Source organism: Corvus hawaiiensis, chromosome 9 (assembly GCF_020740725.1).
Source record: "Corvus hawaiiensis isolate bCorHaw1 chromosome 9, bCorHaw1.pri.cur, whole genome shotgun sequence".
Taxonomy (NCBI): Eukaryota; Metazoa; Chordata; class Aves; order Passeriformes; family Corvidae; genus Corvus; species Corvus hawaiiensis.
Genome location: NC_063221.1, coordinates 10,970,719 through 10,987,471, shown reverse-complemented (window position 1 = coordinate 10,987,471; position 16,753 = coordinate 10,970,719). Strand labels below are relative to the sequence as shown.

Genomic DNA, 16,753 nt, shown 5'->3' with positions numbered 1-16,753 from the left:
TTATTCTTAATTTTTCTCCTGGAAGTTGAAGAGATCTTTAGGAAAAGTAATTAAATACACAGCTCACACTGGCTTTCTCTGAATGCTAAACTCCCCATAGTTGCAAAAATAATTACTTCCATTAAGACACAAACCAAATTTAGGAAAAAATATGAGCTGGTTTAAAGGAGGTGTTTAATACAGGGTCATCAGAGTGCTACACCAGCTGAAGCTGGGGCTGTGTTGCAGACTTGGCCAGCAGTCAATAAGCTCACCCAGACAGTGTGGCAGCAAGCTCCCTCTAGCAATATTTTAATATTTATTCATCTTTGCATACCTTTTTGTTCCCATATTTTTCAGGCCTACAGGTGAAACTCAGGCTGCTGAGGTCAACTGTGGTGATGTCAACAGAGTGAAACCGTCCGTTTCAGGAAACACTAGCAAGAATCTTAGCTTGTAGACATAATTACAACTTCAGTACAAAGTTCATAGCTTTTTCTTCTAATGTAAGCAAACAGGGTTTTTGAATTCAGAGAGAAAAGGCCAGGATTTTCAGATATGTATGATGGTTTTCACTGCATACTTTTCAGTTTGTGTACAAAGACCTTTTGCTATTAATGCTAACAGGAGCCCATCATTCTTTCTCAGCATGACAGATCTTACTGCATTTGAAGGTGCTCCATTTTCATCAGAGGAACAGCTCCCACTGTGCTGCAGGAAGTCATGCAGGTGTGCACCCTGCTTTTCCTTGCTTAGGCCTTTCTAGAGCAGCAAAACAAAAGGCACACAGACCCAGAAAAGCACCTGAGCCAGCTGCCCTGCCTGACACACTGCTGATCTTAAGGCTTTATCAGTGAATCAATGTCGCTGCTTTGAAGCTGTAGCCTGAACAGAGTGTGCTACTTAGCAGTTCTAGCAGCTCATTTGGAAATAATTCGGTTCATAATTTTTAAAAAAGTGATTAAAAAATTGTATGCCTTGGGAAATACAGCCACAGAGAAAATGCATGGGAGACCTTCAAGTTAAACACGTTTCAGTGGAAACTCTGCCTGCTGCCCTCCTACATGCAGGAGAGTCTGTGCACACTTAAACCACAATAAAAGGATGCCACAGCACTACCTTTACTGCTCAGTAGCAGGTGGATTGAGAAGGTGGTAAACTCATGCTAGATAAAGCTCAATCTGTGTTACAGCAAGCAGATTTTTTCCAAATAAAATAATCTGAATTACCCCGGGTGAATTCAGCCACTGGCCCTGGCCTTCCCACTGCAGAGATAAAACAGCAGCTACACAGCCTCCATCTAAACTCAAAATACCTGATTTAGAGTGTTTCTGCTGTTCAAGCTGTGGGTGAGCAGGGAAAGCTCAGCAGGGTCTCTCATCCCTTGTAGCACTCTTCAAGAGCTCTTGTTCTACAGCTTTGCTTTGAGGCAGTAAGAACACCAGAACTGAGCCTATTTTTCCCTTTCTGTCAGCGAGGATAACGAAAAAAGGCTCAGGAAATTCTGGAGGCCAAGATAGAGAGACAAAATGCTGAGAAGAAAAAGGACACTTTAAAAAAACAAAACCCAAACCCCTTTTCTCTGCCCTCTCTCACTTTGGTAACACCTCTCCTGCCCCCATTACCAGTCCCCACATCGGCTTTTCTTTTCTAACTAAATGAGTCTGGAGCTGACTTGGAAAGAAAGCCAGCAACTATGACACAGAGAAGTTTCTTACTGGTTTGTGTGATGAAGTAGGAGCCTGTTTGGCCAGTCAGTGGTTTAACTTAATTTATTTTAATGAATTATCCATGAGGTGGGATACACAGAAGTGCCATGTCAGCATAGTCTGAGGTCATCACAAACATCATCAGACAAGCTTTGAAATTAGTTCTAAGTGGCAGTACTTCATGCGGAGTCTAACAAAATGTATATAAGCACCAGCCAAAATAATCATCTTCTCCCCTGCAGATGTGCACTAGTACCTGCCTGATGCCACGAGGAGGGCCAGCATGGCATCCCACCACACTGTATGGAAACCAGTCACAAGGAAAATTATAAACTGAGATTTTTTTTAATTCATAAAAATATTGAAAGTGTGAACTGTGACATATGCAGCTCAAATGATCTCCTTAAGAAATACATTAATATTTTCACAATGGAAGAGCTTCATAATCTCTTGAAGATTGGATCTTTTTCCCATAAAAATTCATCATATAGAACTATTTTATGAGAAATATTAGTTAACAGATTGTAAATATCAAAATTCAGATGATTAATGAGGCCCACATAATATAATTATAGCATTGAGAACTGCTCTGAAAATTCAAAGGGTCTCACCCATAATGCTGTCAGCTAAATCCAGAAACTGAAACAGTTTAATTTGCCAGTAGTTCTGTAACATTTCTCGCAGCAATGAGATTTGCTTGACAAGACCCTTTGCCTGGAATATATGTTTGATGTCTGAGACGAGCCTGACATTTCCACTTCCTATTTAATTTTTAAGTAACTTCTGCTTTAAAGTTCTGAGCCCAAGTTTCCTGCCCCAAGTAAACCAGATCTCTTCATTTTTTACTTTCATTTTCCACTTCTGCTTTTCTTTGCCAGTAATATCACTTGTAGCTGAGGCCCAGTGGCAAATGGCTTCCTAACCCTACAGTTTCCACATTTTCTGTAGAATTGATCATCACTACTTCTTCTATGTCTGAATAAAATAAACTTCAAGGTTATACATTAAAATCTTCTAAAAACAGTGCCATGTCTGCTCTCCTGGAGTGAGAGTGAACCCCTGGTTTCAGTGCTGGAGACAAGCAAGCATCTCACACAGCTTCTGGATGAAGAAATTAACTCAGTGATTAATACACTGTAAGAAAGGCAGAGCTTGAGTGAAATTTGACTTTGCAATATCACAGAATAGAAACCAAAGTCCTTTTCCAAGTCTCAGTGCTACCGACATTCAGAGCACTACTGAAGACAGCAATAGGGCAAGAGGCTTCTCCTTCCATTTTCTCTCAAACCTACAACTATTTGGGAGGGAAAAAGAGACTTCATACCAATTGCACGTATTTCCTCATCAGGATCAGGTAAAAGTCTAGCACAGCAAGGAAGCTGCGAGACACGGCTGCCCTGGGAAGCCCCAGGAAAGAAAGGGCACTACAATAAGAACCATTAACAGAGAGCACTAAATAATTTTTATATAAACATATTTTAATTATAATCTATGCAGAAATCATATCTACGTGTATAAATATGTAACTATGTATATTAAACTGCAGCAGGAAAAGAACATTTACATCAGAAGGTGATCTCCAGTCCTGGCAGAGCTCTGTCAAGAACTTCTAATAAATATACTTTAGTCATGCTAAGAGGTAATGTTTTACAAAAATAAATCTATTTTAATCATGCAACTTGGCATGTCCCTCTCCTGTGCAATGGCTGAAGTATCTGTAACAAGGGGGATTTGTTGGGTTTTTTTATGAGGATTCAGAATATGAGCATGCTGCTTATTCATGCAGTAGCTCACAAAACTCTTCCTTCTGTAGGGAATGGGATGTGCCTTTGCAGCCATGCTCAGGCATTCATTTGACTGTTGTGTGTGTTATGACTTGAAAGTAAAACCTAGCCCACCATTTATACCTTCCAAGAGTCCGGATCTTAGAGCTAAGCCCACAGCTTCTCACTCCATCTCATGTCCACTCACTTCCATCATGGCACATTACAAGGCACATACTCATCACATGCTTTTTTAATCTTTAGTCCCCAATGAATTAATTCCTATTGAAGATTTTTTTAAAGTGAAAACCCCAATGAGTAGTGTTAAGAAGTAACATTAAACAGAAGCCTACAAGCAGTTCTTGGTGTTCAACCAAAATCAATTGTTGACTGAGCCTGATTCTTCACTTTGAGGGGAACTGTTATTAAAAGGAAATGCCAAGAAAATATTCTTTTCCCCTCAGTTCCTAGACAAGATTAACTGTATTCTGCTTCAGAAATAAGATTCTAAAAAAGAAAAAATTCCCCATTAAACTACAAGCCATTTGAAGAGTTCTTTTTTTCCCCCAGTGTGTTAATCAGACACTTCAAGTTCTCTGTGACCCTGAAGAGAGGAGAACATTCCTTTCAGCCTCACTGCTGTGTTTTTCCGACTGCACTCCCAGATCTGTGCTCCCAGCAGCAATCCAGGCACAGCTGGCTGGGTTGGTACAATCTGGAAGCTTGTTGCAATAACACACAGAACAAAAAACACAAGGAAGAGCCTGGCAGCTGTATAAAACTCCCTCTGAGCTCCAGTCTCCACAGAAGTTCACCAGCCCCAGCAATCAGCATGACCAGCCAGTCTCAGGGAATCCAGCAGCTTTTGCAGGCAGAAAAACGTGCCAAGGACAAACTGGAGGAAGCCAAAAAAAGTAAGTAGCTGGCCTGGTTTTACTGTACTTCTCAAATGCAAGCCCTTCAGAATTACAGTAGCTCACAGAAAAAGATTACTTCATCTGTGTACATGTACTAGTGCTGCGCCTTGACTGCTGCCAGGCATTTACTCAAACGTGAACGTTCAGAGTTTGCTTAGAATCCCATGTGCTTGTGTGTACATGTACATGTGCCTTACTACATTAAACAAGATTTTCTTTGTTATATTCATCCTGTCAGCTGCATTTGTTCTTCCTTTATCTCAATGCCAATAATGTCATTACTGCCTTGCTATTTAAACTAAAATCCTGTGTGCCTTTGGCTGCCAGTTCTGGAGGACCAGACTCCAAACTCTTTATTTTTCTTTATAGGTCTTGCTAAAATTTTTCAGTGTTCCTCTTTACTTGCAAAATTCAGTAACTTGTCTCCTAGCTGAAGCTGGGCTTCAAGAATGTATATGAAAACTAAGGGGAGACTTTGGGACAGTGATCAAAATCAGGTAAAATCTCGAGCATTCTCAGTACTGTAATAGATCATTCACAGAAGTTTTATTACATGGTACAAGTAATTATTCTCCTGAGTGCAGGTAACAACCACGTGAGTCATTGACCTGCACTAGCCCTGAAACATTAGTACTGTTTTCTGGAGTGATCTTGCTTTAGAAACCAGCAGCAGGAAATAACGCTGTGCTGCAGAATGCGAAGAAAATGCACGACAATGATGTCATGTGGAGCAAGAGTGTGATTAAAGGAATATATTTTGTTTTCCAGGGAGGAATGGAAGCTAAACAGAGTAATTTGTGTAGTTTCCATATTCCTTCTACACATGAATCAGTATTGTTGTGTGCTCATTAATTTTTATCAATTTGTACAGCAGCACACAAAAATAAGTAGAAAGGCAAGTCCCCTCCCTAAGCACCCAGCCACTGCCTGTGCCTTGCAGACACAACAGAGATTAAAACAAATCCCCTCACCTTCATCAAACAGAACTCTCTCAGGCAGAAACTTGAAAGCAATGGATAGTTAAGTAGTGTTTTGACCTCTTATACGGCCAAACCAGGAGCTCTGGGAGGTTTTTCCCTTCTCATACAGGGCAGAGGAAACACACTGCTCCTCCTACCCAGAGAGCACATGATCCAGAAAGGCATAGCCCCAGTGGAGGGAGAGGGAGTTTGGCCTGAACACAGACTGCAGAATCAGGCCTTTAACTGTGATATCTTGAAGTGAATTACCCTTTACTTTTGGGTTTAGAGGGGGTTTTTTTCCTTTAATTTCATTTGGGTTTGTTTTTAAAACCAGAAGAGTCACTTTAGCTTTAACAGGCAGTTAAAAGGAAGCTTCATAAATTAAGGAACTCCAAAACTGAAAAGAATCATTATAGCATAAAAGTGATGACCAAAGCTGAATGTCTTGCAGAATCCAGACACAGTTATGGATGCATTTACTCTACTCTGCAAAAGACACACTCCCTTGTCAGCACCTCATCCTCACTTGGAGTGCTTGTGATAAGCACAAGGTTTCATACAGATAAAGTATCTTCAGAGCCCTCTGAGTCAGAAACTTGAATTAAACCCCTACCAATGCTTACCTCAACACTAACACACTGGTAGGAGTTATTAACCAGCTACAGAAAAACAGCTATTAAGAATTTTGCTATCAGTAAAATTATTTATAGTGAAAATAAATCATCACTATGGCTTTCTTTTCTACTACTTTTAAGGCTAGAATTTTCTTGTATTTACAAAAATTATTAAGGAAAATTAAAATATCAATTCACAAATTTAAACATAAGAAAACAACTCAATGACTGTGAGGGAGGAACAGGCTGCCCAGAGGCTGGGGAATCTCCATTCTCAGACGTTCAAAACCCACTGGATATGGCCTCAATCAAGCTGCCATTGCTCCCATCAGGGAGTGTATCCCATAGGATCCTTCCAGCCTCAGCAGTTCAGTGTGATCCGATGAAAAATCTCAAGAATTTCAGAAAGATTTTATTCCTAGGTAGAGCATATCAAGGGCAAACAAATAAATAAATCCACCCTGGATTTTGTGCTAAACCAAGCACTACAGGTAATCTCTACAACCATTATATTCAACATTGCAAGAATTGCAGTGAAGCTACAAAATAAAGTTTAAAATTTCCATGTTGTCCCTAATTTCAGTATTTTTTATAGCAATGTCACTACACCACCTTAGGTAACTGACTATGCCAGCATAATTTAAAATACTGTGGGACAAGGACAAAAGGGATTCTTTGAGAGGCAAATCTGGCTATGCTAAATTGGGATTACTTCAGCAGTCTCTTCCCCACATTGATTCTGCAGTTAGATCAAAACAAAGGACTGCAGAGTTTGAGCATAAAAGCAAAGCCAAAAGGAAATGTATGAAATGCAACAGATCTGTGCAGTGCGATTGGTTGACCTGTGCACACACGGCTGGGTGAAACACGGGAGGACGTGCTACCTCACCCCCAACAGCCAGCTCAGATCCACCCAGGACCAGTGTGGATCAGCAGCTGCTGCTCAGGGCCTGTTCTCTGCAGGTCTGGGCTGCCAGGGAAAGCACTGAACCCTTCCAGCCGTGCCACTGCTGCCCCAGCCCTATGACCTCCTTCGTCACCGCAAACAGGAACTGCACACCACCACTGTGCCCGAGTCTGGCTGCTGTGCTAAGACGGGGACATCAGCTGGCAGGCTGTTCACGAGACACACCCAGAAAAGGCATTTGCAAGGAAATGTGACTAGCAGAACTCCCTGATGCAAAGCCTTCGGTGTTTACAGTTGATACTCACATAACCAATCAAAATGAAGTGTGAACACGCATAATATTGTATATAAACAGGTAATGGGCCTAGGTTTTGTTGACATATGTGCAGTTCATAATGCAAAAGCCACTTTAAATAACTGAAAAAAATTAGCAAATTAAATTGATAAACACAAAACAAAGCAAAAATATAGTGCTAAAGCTCCTCTGTACATGCTTTTTCATACTTCTTGCTCAATACCCTTTATCCTGGCATGATGTCATTAGCTGATATCATTTATACCTGAAAAATTATTAGTAGTTTAATTAATTAATTAGTAAATGCACATGTGCAAGGCTGAAATTATTAAATTTATTAAACACAAGCCAAACCGGTCTGCAATCCTTTGGCCTTTTGAGCATGGTGCTGCTTTATCTATCATTTTTACTTTAAGCACAATTTGGATCCTGGAAATAACCGAGCATTAGCAGTGCCAAGACATCAATTCCTGAAAATCCTTTTGGGTAAAACAAGGGGAACAAATGTGTTGTGAACACTGGGCTTAGCAAAACTTGTTCTCCTATAGATTTTTATGTCTTCCCTTGAATTTCTCATGCCTAATAAAAAGAAAACTCAGATGAAAGATAATAGGAATCATATTAAAACAAAATTAATCAAAATAAGATATTGTAAACAGAATTATATCCATGGAACTCTCTTGGATAATATCCAAGACATATTTTATCTACTGAGAAAGCTGTACATAATGCTTAGCTGCCTCTATTCTATTAAAAGTACAAAATAGTTTTCTCAGAATGCACATCCCCAAATCCCATTTTCCAGGCAATTTAGCAAAGACAACTGTTCTATTTTAAGAAAACATGATTAATTTTTGGCAACTTCTTCAAATGACTTGATTTCTATGCAGAAATTCAGCCTAGATGATATGTTTGAAAACCAACCCCCATTTTAGCATTGCAGTTTTGGAAAGTAAGATAACTTAGTGTTTGAACAAATTAGAATGCAACATTTTTGCCTCCTACTGTCTTTCTTGCAAGATCTAAAAAACTCGAACAACCTAAAAGACACCAGTTCTTGTGGATCTAACCAGAGCAAGGTGTTTCATTAACATCATAGAAATACCTAGAAAGAAGAATATAGCCTTTCTCCATGCTAATAACACCTTCCCATGTTGGGCAAGAAAATCCCATACAGGACTGGCTAGTCACAGCAAGCTTTTTAGGCTTGGGCCAGTTTAACACAATGCCTAAGAATTTTTTTATAGGCTGTGGACAAGGAAATCATGCATAGCACAGCTGCTTTGCTGCTGCCCATATTCAAGTCGGGAAAGAGGGACAGAGGGCCAGCAGCAAACCTGGTCCCCACAGCATGACCTTTGCGGCAAAAATCTCTTCAAACTTGGGGCTTTCTGCACCTCACCTCTATGATCCTGGAGGAAATGTCATTGGGCCAGGCTGGTTTGCCCATCCTCCTGTATTTCTTGCCCTCTTTTTGCACGATTTTGGCTGAATTTCAGTGTCTTCCACCCTTCAGTGTGTCAGGGTTGATTTCAGCCTGGCTGTGCTCTGCAGAGAGCCCAACCCAGCAGATCAGTAAGGCTTTGAAAAGGCAGTCCTGTATTGCACAGCTATGGTAGCAGACAAGTGGTTAACAACAGACTGATTAATTAATTTTGGTTTGTCTCTAGTGGAACAGCAGGTTAAGCTCTAGTTTGTGCTTAACTTAATCAGGTGCAGCATATGCACCATCGCATATGTTGGCAGTTGCCGATTCTGTCCACAATGTTGTTGAACTAGCAGTAATTTACTCACAGCTTTTCCACTTAATTAAATAGGAAGCAGCAGGTTCCTGCTGTACCAATTCTTAAGGCATCACGGAAAAATGAAATGGCTGCCACCCTACGGTGACACCCTATGTATTGTGCTTACTCCAGAGCACTGTCAAGAGCTGACACGTATGTATGTATGTACTCCTCGGTTCACTATCTACATTGTCAGAGGCAAGGGAACTGTTGTTTTACAGTAAATCTCTTTCCATTTTGTACATTTTAAATGGATATATTTATCTATCTGGTGGCCAAATATGCAACATATTTACTACAGATGGCCCCCCAGATGGAATTTGAAATTAAAATCCCACTGATTTTGAAATAATTTAATTTGCTATAGAGATACAGTTCCTCAGCTGGTGAAATTGGCAAAGCTTCATCGTAGTCACTCCCCCCGACTGCCAGCTCCAGAGAATCACCCCCCGGCTCCACTCCTACAGAGTGGAAACTCTACAAAAGGCTGATCAGCTCCAAATTTGGAAAGGAGAATAAGGGAAACTTCAAAATACAGACCTAAACCTGGTTCCAAATTTTGTTGTCCAGACTTAACGTCAGGCTCTTACACAGATCTGTCAGTTCACTCATCCTGGTCCCAATACTTCATACAGTGAATGGTAGAAGCTGGGAGAAATCAGCCTTTATCAAAGAAATACAAACTGGAAAAGTACCCACTAGGTTTTAAACAGCCTCTCTCCCCTTTATGCATAAGCACAGTAGCTCAGTGGCAGAAGGACTCTGAGAAATATAATTTACCACACAAGAGAGCCCTGCACTGATAGACTGGGGGTCAGTAAAGCTATCTAGTTCCTCAGCAGGCTGCTCCTTCCTGTAAAAAGCCTGTATACAGTGCCACCCCCGAGGTTCCACAATAAGCACACCCACAAAAGCCAACAGTCTAGGAATCAAGACTTAAAAGGTAATCCACATTTCATGCATCTCTCTGCTTCTACTCACCCATCTGCAGATAATTATTTTGGAAGGAGCCATCAACTGGTGAAGTCATTTCCTGCTGAATCAGGTATTTTGCGCAGGCTTTTGCAGAATCTCAGATGTATTAGAACAAAGAGTCTTCCTCCCAAGCTTCAGCTTCCTCATTGTGCCATGCTCAGTGGAAGCAAGTTGTTATATGATACACCTGATAAGGCTTCAGAAGCCCAGCTCTGGTGTAACCAATCCAGTGGAACGGCTCGGAGGAAACAAATCAGAAATATTTATGTTCCTCTTCCTAGCCGAGGCAGAGAATGTTCCCTAGGATTTCAGGAAAGCAGAAAAGGTATCTTTTGTCTTCTGTGCTTGAATTGAAAGCTCAAAAAAAAAAAAAAAAAAACAAAGGTTCTTATTGCTCAGTGATGTTAAATAGGTTGTTACAGTAAGTAAATAAATCAATGTGCCACATGAGATCAAGATGGCTCATTCAGCTGCCTAGGCCGCCACTCTCTCATTCTTGTGATATCCTAGTTTAAGCAACTAAGCAGTTTTTCAGCCACTGAAGATACTGCTCCTGTTAAGAAAGGGAGCAAGCTTATTCCCCCCCCTCCTAAAATTCTAGCTGTGCAGCAGAAAGAGACCCCAAAAATCAGCACCAGCCCAGGTGTCTCAAGTATAACATATCAAATTCCATACAAGAGGTTTACAGTTAGAAAATTACTTTTTCCTCACAAGGTAGTGTAGCAGAATCCTGAGGAGATCCATGCAACTTTACCGACTTTATAAACAACAGAGAAGCCCATGGGGGTTTTATGACATGCTCACCAGCTCCTTCATGTAAAACCGTAAACATCACATTTCCATCAAACCATTTACTCTTATACTTTACATGACAACCCAACTAGATCCAGAAAGTACCTTATGCCCAGTCCTGAAATTACTTACGTGCTCTTGATTTGACAAGCCCATAGTGTTTTACCTAAAACAAAGTAACTATTCACAGCAAACAAAATTAGGTATGTAAACAAGCCTGGTGAGGAGGAAGACTCTGGTTTCCACTTCACCCTAAAATGTCGCCTTACAGACCACCTTCTAGTTTAAAATGAAAAGAAAAAAAAAATTTAATCCCTTTCATAGTTTCTGTGCACTGGCAGAGAATGCCATTGACCTCCTCCTCTTAATCACTCACCTCTGCGTTTAACAAAGGTTAGTGGAAAAGGGTGGGGGAAGAGAAGGACAAAGCCTGAAAGTTGCAACTCAGTTTGGTAGTGGTTAAGACATATCTTGCAGTATTTTGGAAATCTGCCAGCTCTAAGCAGAATCCAGTTGGTGTGGGATGAAGGGATTCTGGCAACCAATCAATACAGGAAATCTTACAGAATAACGTCTTTTCCCATCCATGACAACTAAAATCTGTTATCTGGCTGCTACTATTGCTGATGAAGAAAAGATAGATATTTATTTAAACACCAATCTGTGATTAGAAAAAAAGCATTTGTGTTGCGAGAAGACGTGTAGTTGCAAAAAAACTTCTGTTCTCAGCAAACCAAGAAGCTCTTCAGTTGTTGTGTGCTTCTGCACAGGAAGTTGGTCTCAGAAGATGGGTACTTGCATGACTGGCTAGCAGTCAAAAAGTATTCTAATTAAATCACTTTGTCTTTTCTGACCATTCTTGTGCAAATAAATCTGATGGACAAGACTTTCAGCAAAGTCAGTGTTCTACTCTGCCAGCTAAACACCTCCTATTTAGAGAGATTCATCTTTGGGGATACAGTGATGGTATGAAATAAGTGCCTCTTTCTTGCCCCTCTAGGAAAGGGTAAAAGGCTGAAGCAGGCCAAGGAAGAAGCCACAGCCGAGATAGACCACTACAGACTACAGAGGCAGAAGGAATTTAGAAACAAGGAAACAAGTGTAAGTTAGAAACCTGCATATGTTCTTTTCTTGTACCGATCTGCTCAATGGTAAACCAAATTGCTTCCAACAGTATTACATGGAGACTCCTGCAAACCAGTGTGGTCATACTGATTAAACACAGGGATTCCATCTAAAGTGTGTATATGCTTCATTTGGACATTTTCACAGGCTTTGAATGCATTTGTAGAACAAATTGTGGACTTTCACCACTAAAATTGTCCAGATTGCATGTTTGGTTCATGCTTATGCTTTGAAGACATATGTCCCTTAAGGAAAATTACTTTTGGGTCCTCTTTCTACAACCACAGACAGACCTAGTTCCTGTCCTGAAACTGGGGGATTCAGTAAAGTGGATGTGTCAGTAAAAGCAAAGGTTTAAAATGTTTCTTTCCATTTCTGTTCCACTTCAGCTGTCTCTTTTAATTACATACAAGACTGCATCCTTTATCAACTGAAATCACCAAAACCTTGGAGTTTTTCACTATGTTTCTATAGTAAAAGTGATCTGACGGATATTTTCATATCTGAATAAAGCTGGTTTATACATTTATGGCATCTTGCATTTTTCCCTAGCATTTCCATCAAAGTTCACAAACCATTCCCTTTTTACCTGGTGACCTTTCTCTTACATTTTTGGTCTTGTTTTTTCCCCCAGCTTGTATCATGCAAAGGCAAGGAAAGTACTTGTGCAAAACAGCCACAAAAAGAAAAAAAAGCCTAAGAGGTCAAATAAAATCTGTTTTACAAATCTGTCATTTCAGTCACGCTTCCTATAAAACATTTTCCAGCAGGGATCACAACCCTTAAGAACATCTGTACACACAAAGTCTCTGCCATACCCTGCCAGCCCCCAGACACACTGTCACACAGGCAGGCCAGGTAGAACAGTCTCAAATGTACAATTTCAGATGTTTACTGACACCAAAATAAAGTAACACCTCTAAAATTTGTTCATCTTCTCAGTCAAGCCAGACTTCTTGTTCTAGGTCTTGATAGCAGAAAAGTAAAGATGTTGCTTTGTTTTGAACTCAATTTTTTCATCACAAGCAAAATTAAAGCTGCAGGAAAGGCCACTGTTTGTCGACTGAACATTTCACCTGAGCAGGACAGAGCACATATTGCTCCTTGAATGACAGGGCGTTGTACAAGATCATTGCAGTCCTCCTCCATGTTCCCTGACCCATTATGTCAAACATTTATCTACCCAGACAAATGCCATCATTATTAACCTGTGTCTGCTAGGCAGTCAGGAGCTTCAGCAGAGCCGGTGCAGAGGGAACTCTGACGCCCGGATCAGTTTACTTTCCCAGGTATTTGGACACAGGTATTTGGACACAGGTATTTTTAATTCTTTGTCACAGTCTCCTTTAAAGCCATTCTTCTTCTTACTTTGTGTTGCTTGTATCCAAACTGGAGCAAATTTTCTCATACTATGAGATGCTTCATATCCATCCAGAATTAACAACAGCAACAGAAAAATAACAATAGAGGTCAGAATGATAATATGCAAAATATTTTTTCAAAACATGCAAAATTTTTAGCCTGGATCTCGAACAAATTTTGCTAAAGTTCATGGGGTTTTCACTCTGGAGATGTGCAGCCTAGTTCTGAATTTTGTGGTTTCTGAGCCAATGTAGTATTTTAGCAGCTTTGAAATTACACTAGTGCAAAACCTGTATGGGCAAAATAAGGGACAGACCTTCAAGGTCAGCAGAAATCATAAACTAAGCAGAGCATTGCCTTCATTCTGCAAGAAAAAGGTCTTCAAATTCAGAAGCAGAAAAAGAGGGAAAAACACATAGAGTAAGAATTTACTATCTCAAGTTACAATATTAGCATGAGCTGAGAGAGCAGGTCTGTGGAGGCTCTTCTTAAAATTATAATACTTTTCTTGAGACTTTCAAAAGTATTTAGTAGCTGGATAACATGCAACCATCTGGGATCTCTAGAAAGTTCTTTTCCCCAGTGGAAAAAATCAGCTCCATAAATTCAGTCTAAGCTGTACAACCTTTCCCACACATGACCCTTGCAACTTGTCTAAAAGATAAAATAAGGTGTCAGCTAAAAATATCTATTATGGAAAACTATAATCTTTTCCCAATACTTAGTATTATGTCTACAACCGACATTTCTTCCAAATTGAAAAGTGTTTTACGTGTGGATTATGGACAAATGCCTCACTACATTGACAGGTACTGGTAAATGCAACAGGGTAGGTGGCTTGTGCAAAAGATGCTTTTCCTTCTTCTAAGGACTAAGTTGGGCTAAAACCAGATGGAAAATAGAGTTAATGACCCCTCCCCTGTTTCTGGTCATGCTGTAGGTACCCCACTAATATATCACAGGTTAGCTCCACCTGCTAGTCCACCCCAGAGAACCACGGCAGGAACAAGAACAATATGTTACTTATTCCTTTCTTATTCTGCCAGCATGCAGAAACGTCTTCTCTCCACATGGAATTCTTTAGCTGGAAACCAATTTCTCTGCTGGTATCTGAAGGACTTTTCCATAAGGGAAGAATTCAAGGGATGTTGGGGCAGTGAGGGAGGAGGGAGCAAAGTCACAGATTTGGAACGTGTGCATCTGTTTATAACATAACCTTGCTAAAATGTTCAGTGAGTCTAGAGTCAATTAAATTCTAAGCGAATGTCCTGATATTAACTGTGCCAGAAGCTGTCTGGTATTTCGCCAGATAAGAAAATGTAACATTAAAAGACCTTGTCTGAGGCCTGTTGAGGGTTATACATCACTAACTGCTGAAGACATTTCAAGTACTCTGAAACTGTAATTATGCATTTTCAGGAAGGTTTTTCCATGTTTGGTCCTTAGCTGCACTCACAGGCATTCTCAGTGAGGCCAAATGAAGCACACGGTGATAGAACTTAGCTGACTAGTCATTAAAATAGAAAACAAATTAAAATGAGCCATATAAAAGACAAAACACACACAACATTTTCCCTCAGGGAGCTGGGAAACTTTCATTGCATGGGGAGATTCCCATTGCTAATGAGCATATGAGAGTTGCTTTTAATCCTGTTTTTATGCACACAGCTCAACCCAGATCATACCCTTACTGTTTGGAAGCTCTGTGGTGTGTTTGTGTTATGCTTGTGCTACACGATGAAGAAAAGTACAATAAACGTGGTCATATATAGCCTCTCATTTTGCTCAGAGGTCTTCTGCTTTTTCAGGTAATGGGCTCCCAAGGTAACTTCTCTGCCAAAATAGAAGAGCAAACAACAGAAGCCATCCGAAACCTCACAAGCAGCTACCACAGGAACATGGAGAGCATGATGAAAAAGCTCTTGAGCACAATATGTGACATCAGCCCTGAAATTCACCCAAACTTCAGACCTGTGGTTTAAGATTCAATGATGTGCTGTGTTCGTAAAAAGTAGCCTTCTTTCTTCATAGGCATAAATACTTCCTCATGTATTGTTTCTATATGTGTGAGAAAAAAAGAGCACGAAAGCCAAAAGCACACCATTCCACACAGGCTTTTGATGTGACAGGAATTATCCAGGATATCACAAGCATTTGTTGGAATATTGTTTCCTGTAGCTAAGCCCCTGTCATTTAGACAGGGGCAAATCAACAACAGCAGAATAAATGATTCTTTGACACTAGCAGGTTTTCAGTGGGAGTCTTTATTCCTTTTGTCTTCTAAAATGTTCTGTACTTGGATGTTACGTTGCATAAAGTCTGTTTATCCCAATCTTTACTGTACTTCAAGTTACATGAAATAGAATATCACAAAAACTTAGAATAGAACATTTCTGCTTTCCCTGTGATACATGGAGTGGTCAGGTTATGAACCACACAGGAACCCTGTAGATTTTGGTCAAAAATGTAAGTCAAAACATTTTCAATTTTTCTATGGTAATTTAAAGCAAAATATAGTTAACTTGTACAAAATTATGCTTAAAAGCCATACTCAAAGTATTGTCCTAATATTTAACTACACCACAAAATTTATATAGCTTTGTTAAGTCTGAAGAATGAGAACAGGCATAGTCATTATTAACAAAATTGCTATGGTGCAAAGCACAGAATGGCACTTCCATTATTATCTGTACAGTTACCCTGAAAGCTCAGGAATCCAGGGGCTCAAACTCTACACCAGTTATGCTAAATGGTACCTGAATCCACAGGTTGTTCACCAGAAATCACATCAGCTACAGCTCACTTCTCTAAGCGACCTTGGGTAATACTTTCCTCTGCAATAGCACAGATTTCCCTTGGAATAAATTCTACTGAAGTTAGGAAAATACAATATGATCTATGTTCTCAAGGTGAAGCTCGTTCAGTCTGATGGGATGAAGCTGATGGGAGGCACCGATGAAGTGGGGATCTGACACACACCTGGCACCATGAGCTCCTTTAATGCCTTGTCTCCACTACAAAATTACACCAAATTAGAAAAGAAGCTTGAGAAATTGCAATGACTAGCAAACAATAGCCATGATTTTCAGTCCACATAGACGCAGACAAATCATTTCAATTTCACAGCAGCTAGTCACAGGCAATCTCCTGTTCCAGCAAGGTTTACACAGCTGACATGCTGTCATGTGTAAAATGACCGTAAAGCTGTAGTCAACCTAATGTCAGCAAACATGACTCCTCAAGGCTGTGCCTGGATACTACATAATCTCCAAGCCCTGATTGTTACAGTCTCCTGTGCTTGATTATATTCTCTGGGGACCCAAGGATGCTGAGGAATGGGAAAGAAACTGGAAATCCTATTGACACCGGCTGAAAGGCTCATTTATTTAGGAGCGCTTTGAACCAAGCTGCGATAGGTTTTGATTTACTGAGGGGATGAAGGCACTCCAGTCCCAGCCTGTGTGCAGGACCCAATGCAGGCACCTTCCTGCACAGCTTGGGGCAGTCAGGACTGCCTCATTGCCCCGGGGGCACGTGCCTCCAGCTTGAGTCATGGCTGCAGTCCCAGT

The 16,753-nt window shown here is 40.4% G+C and overlaps 1 protein-coding gene across 1 annotated transcript; it reads left to right on the top strand.

The window, feature by feature from the left end:
* Positions 1 to 4,108: 4,108 nt before the first annotated feature.
* ATP6V1G3 (ATPase H+ transporting V1 subunit G3) lies at positions 4,109 to 15,427 on the top strand. The gene is made up of 3 exons (XM_048312153.1): positions 4,109 to 4,365; positions 11,698 to 11,798; positions 14,993 to 15,427. The coding sequence occupies exons 1-3, from the start codon at positions 4,284 to 4,286 to the stop codon at positions 15,164 to 15,166; spliced, it is 357 nt and encodes a 118-aa protein (XP_048168110.1). The 5' UTR covers positions 4,109 to 4,283; the 3' UTR covers positions 15,167 to 15,427.
* The last annotated feature ends 1,326 nt before the right edge of the window (positions 15,428 to 16,753 follow it).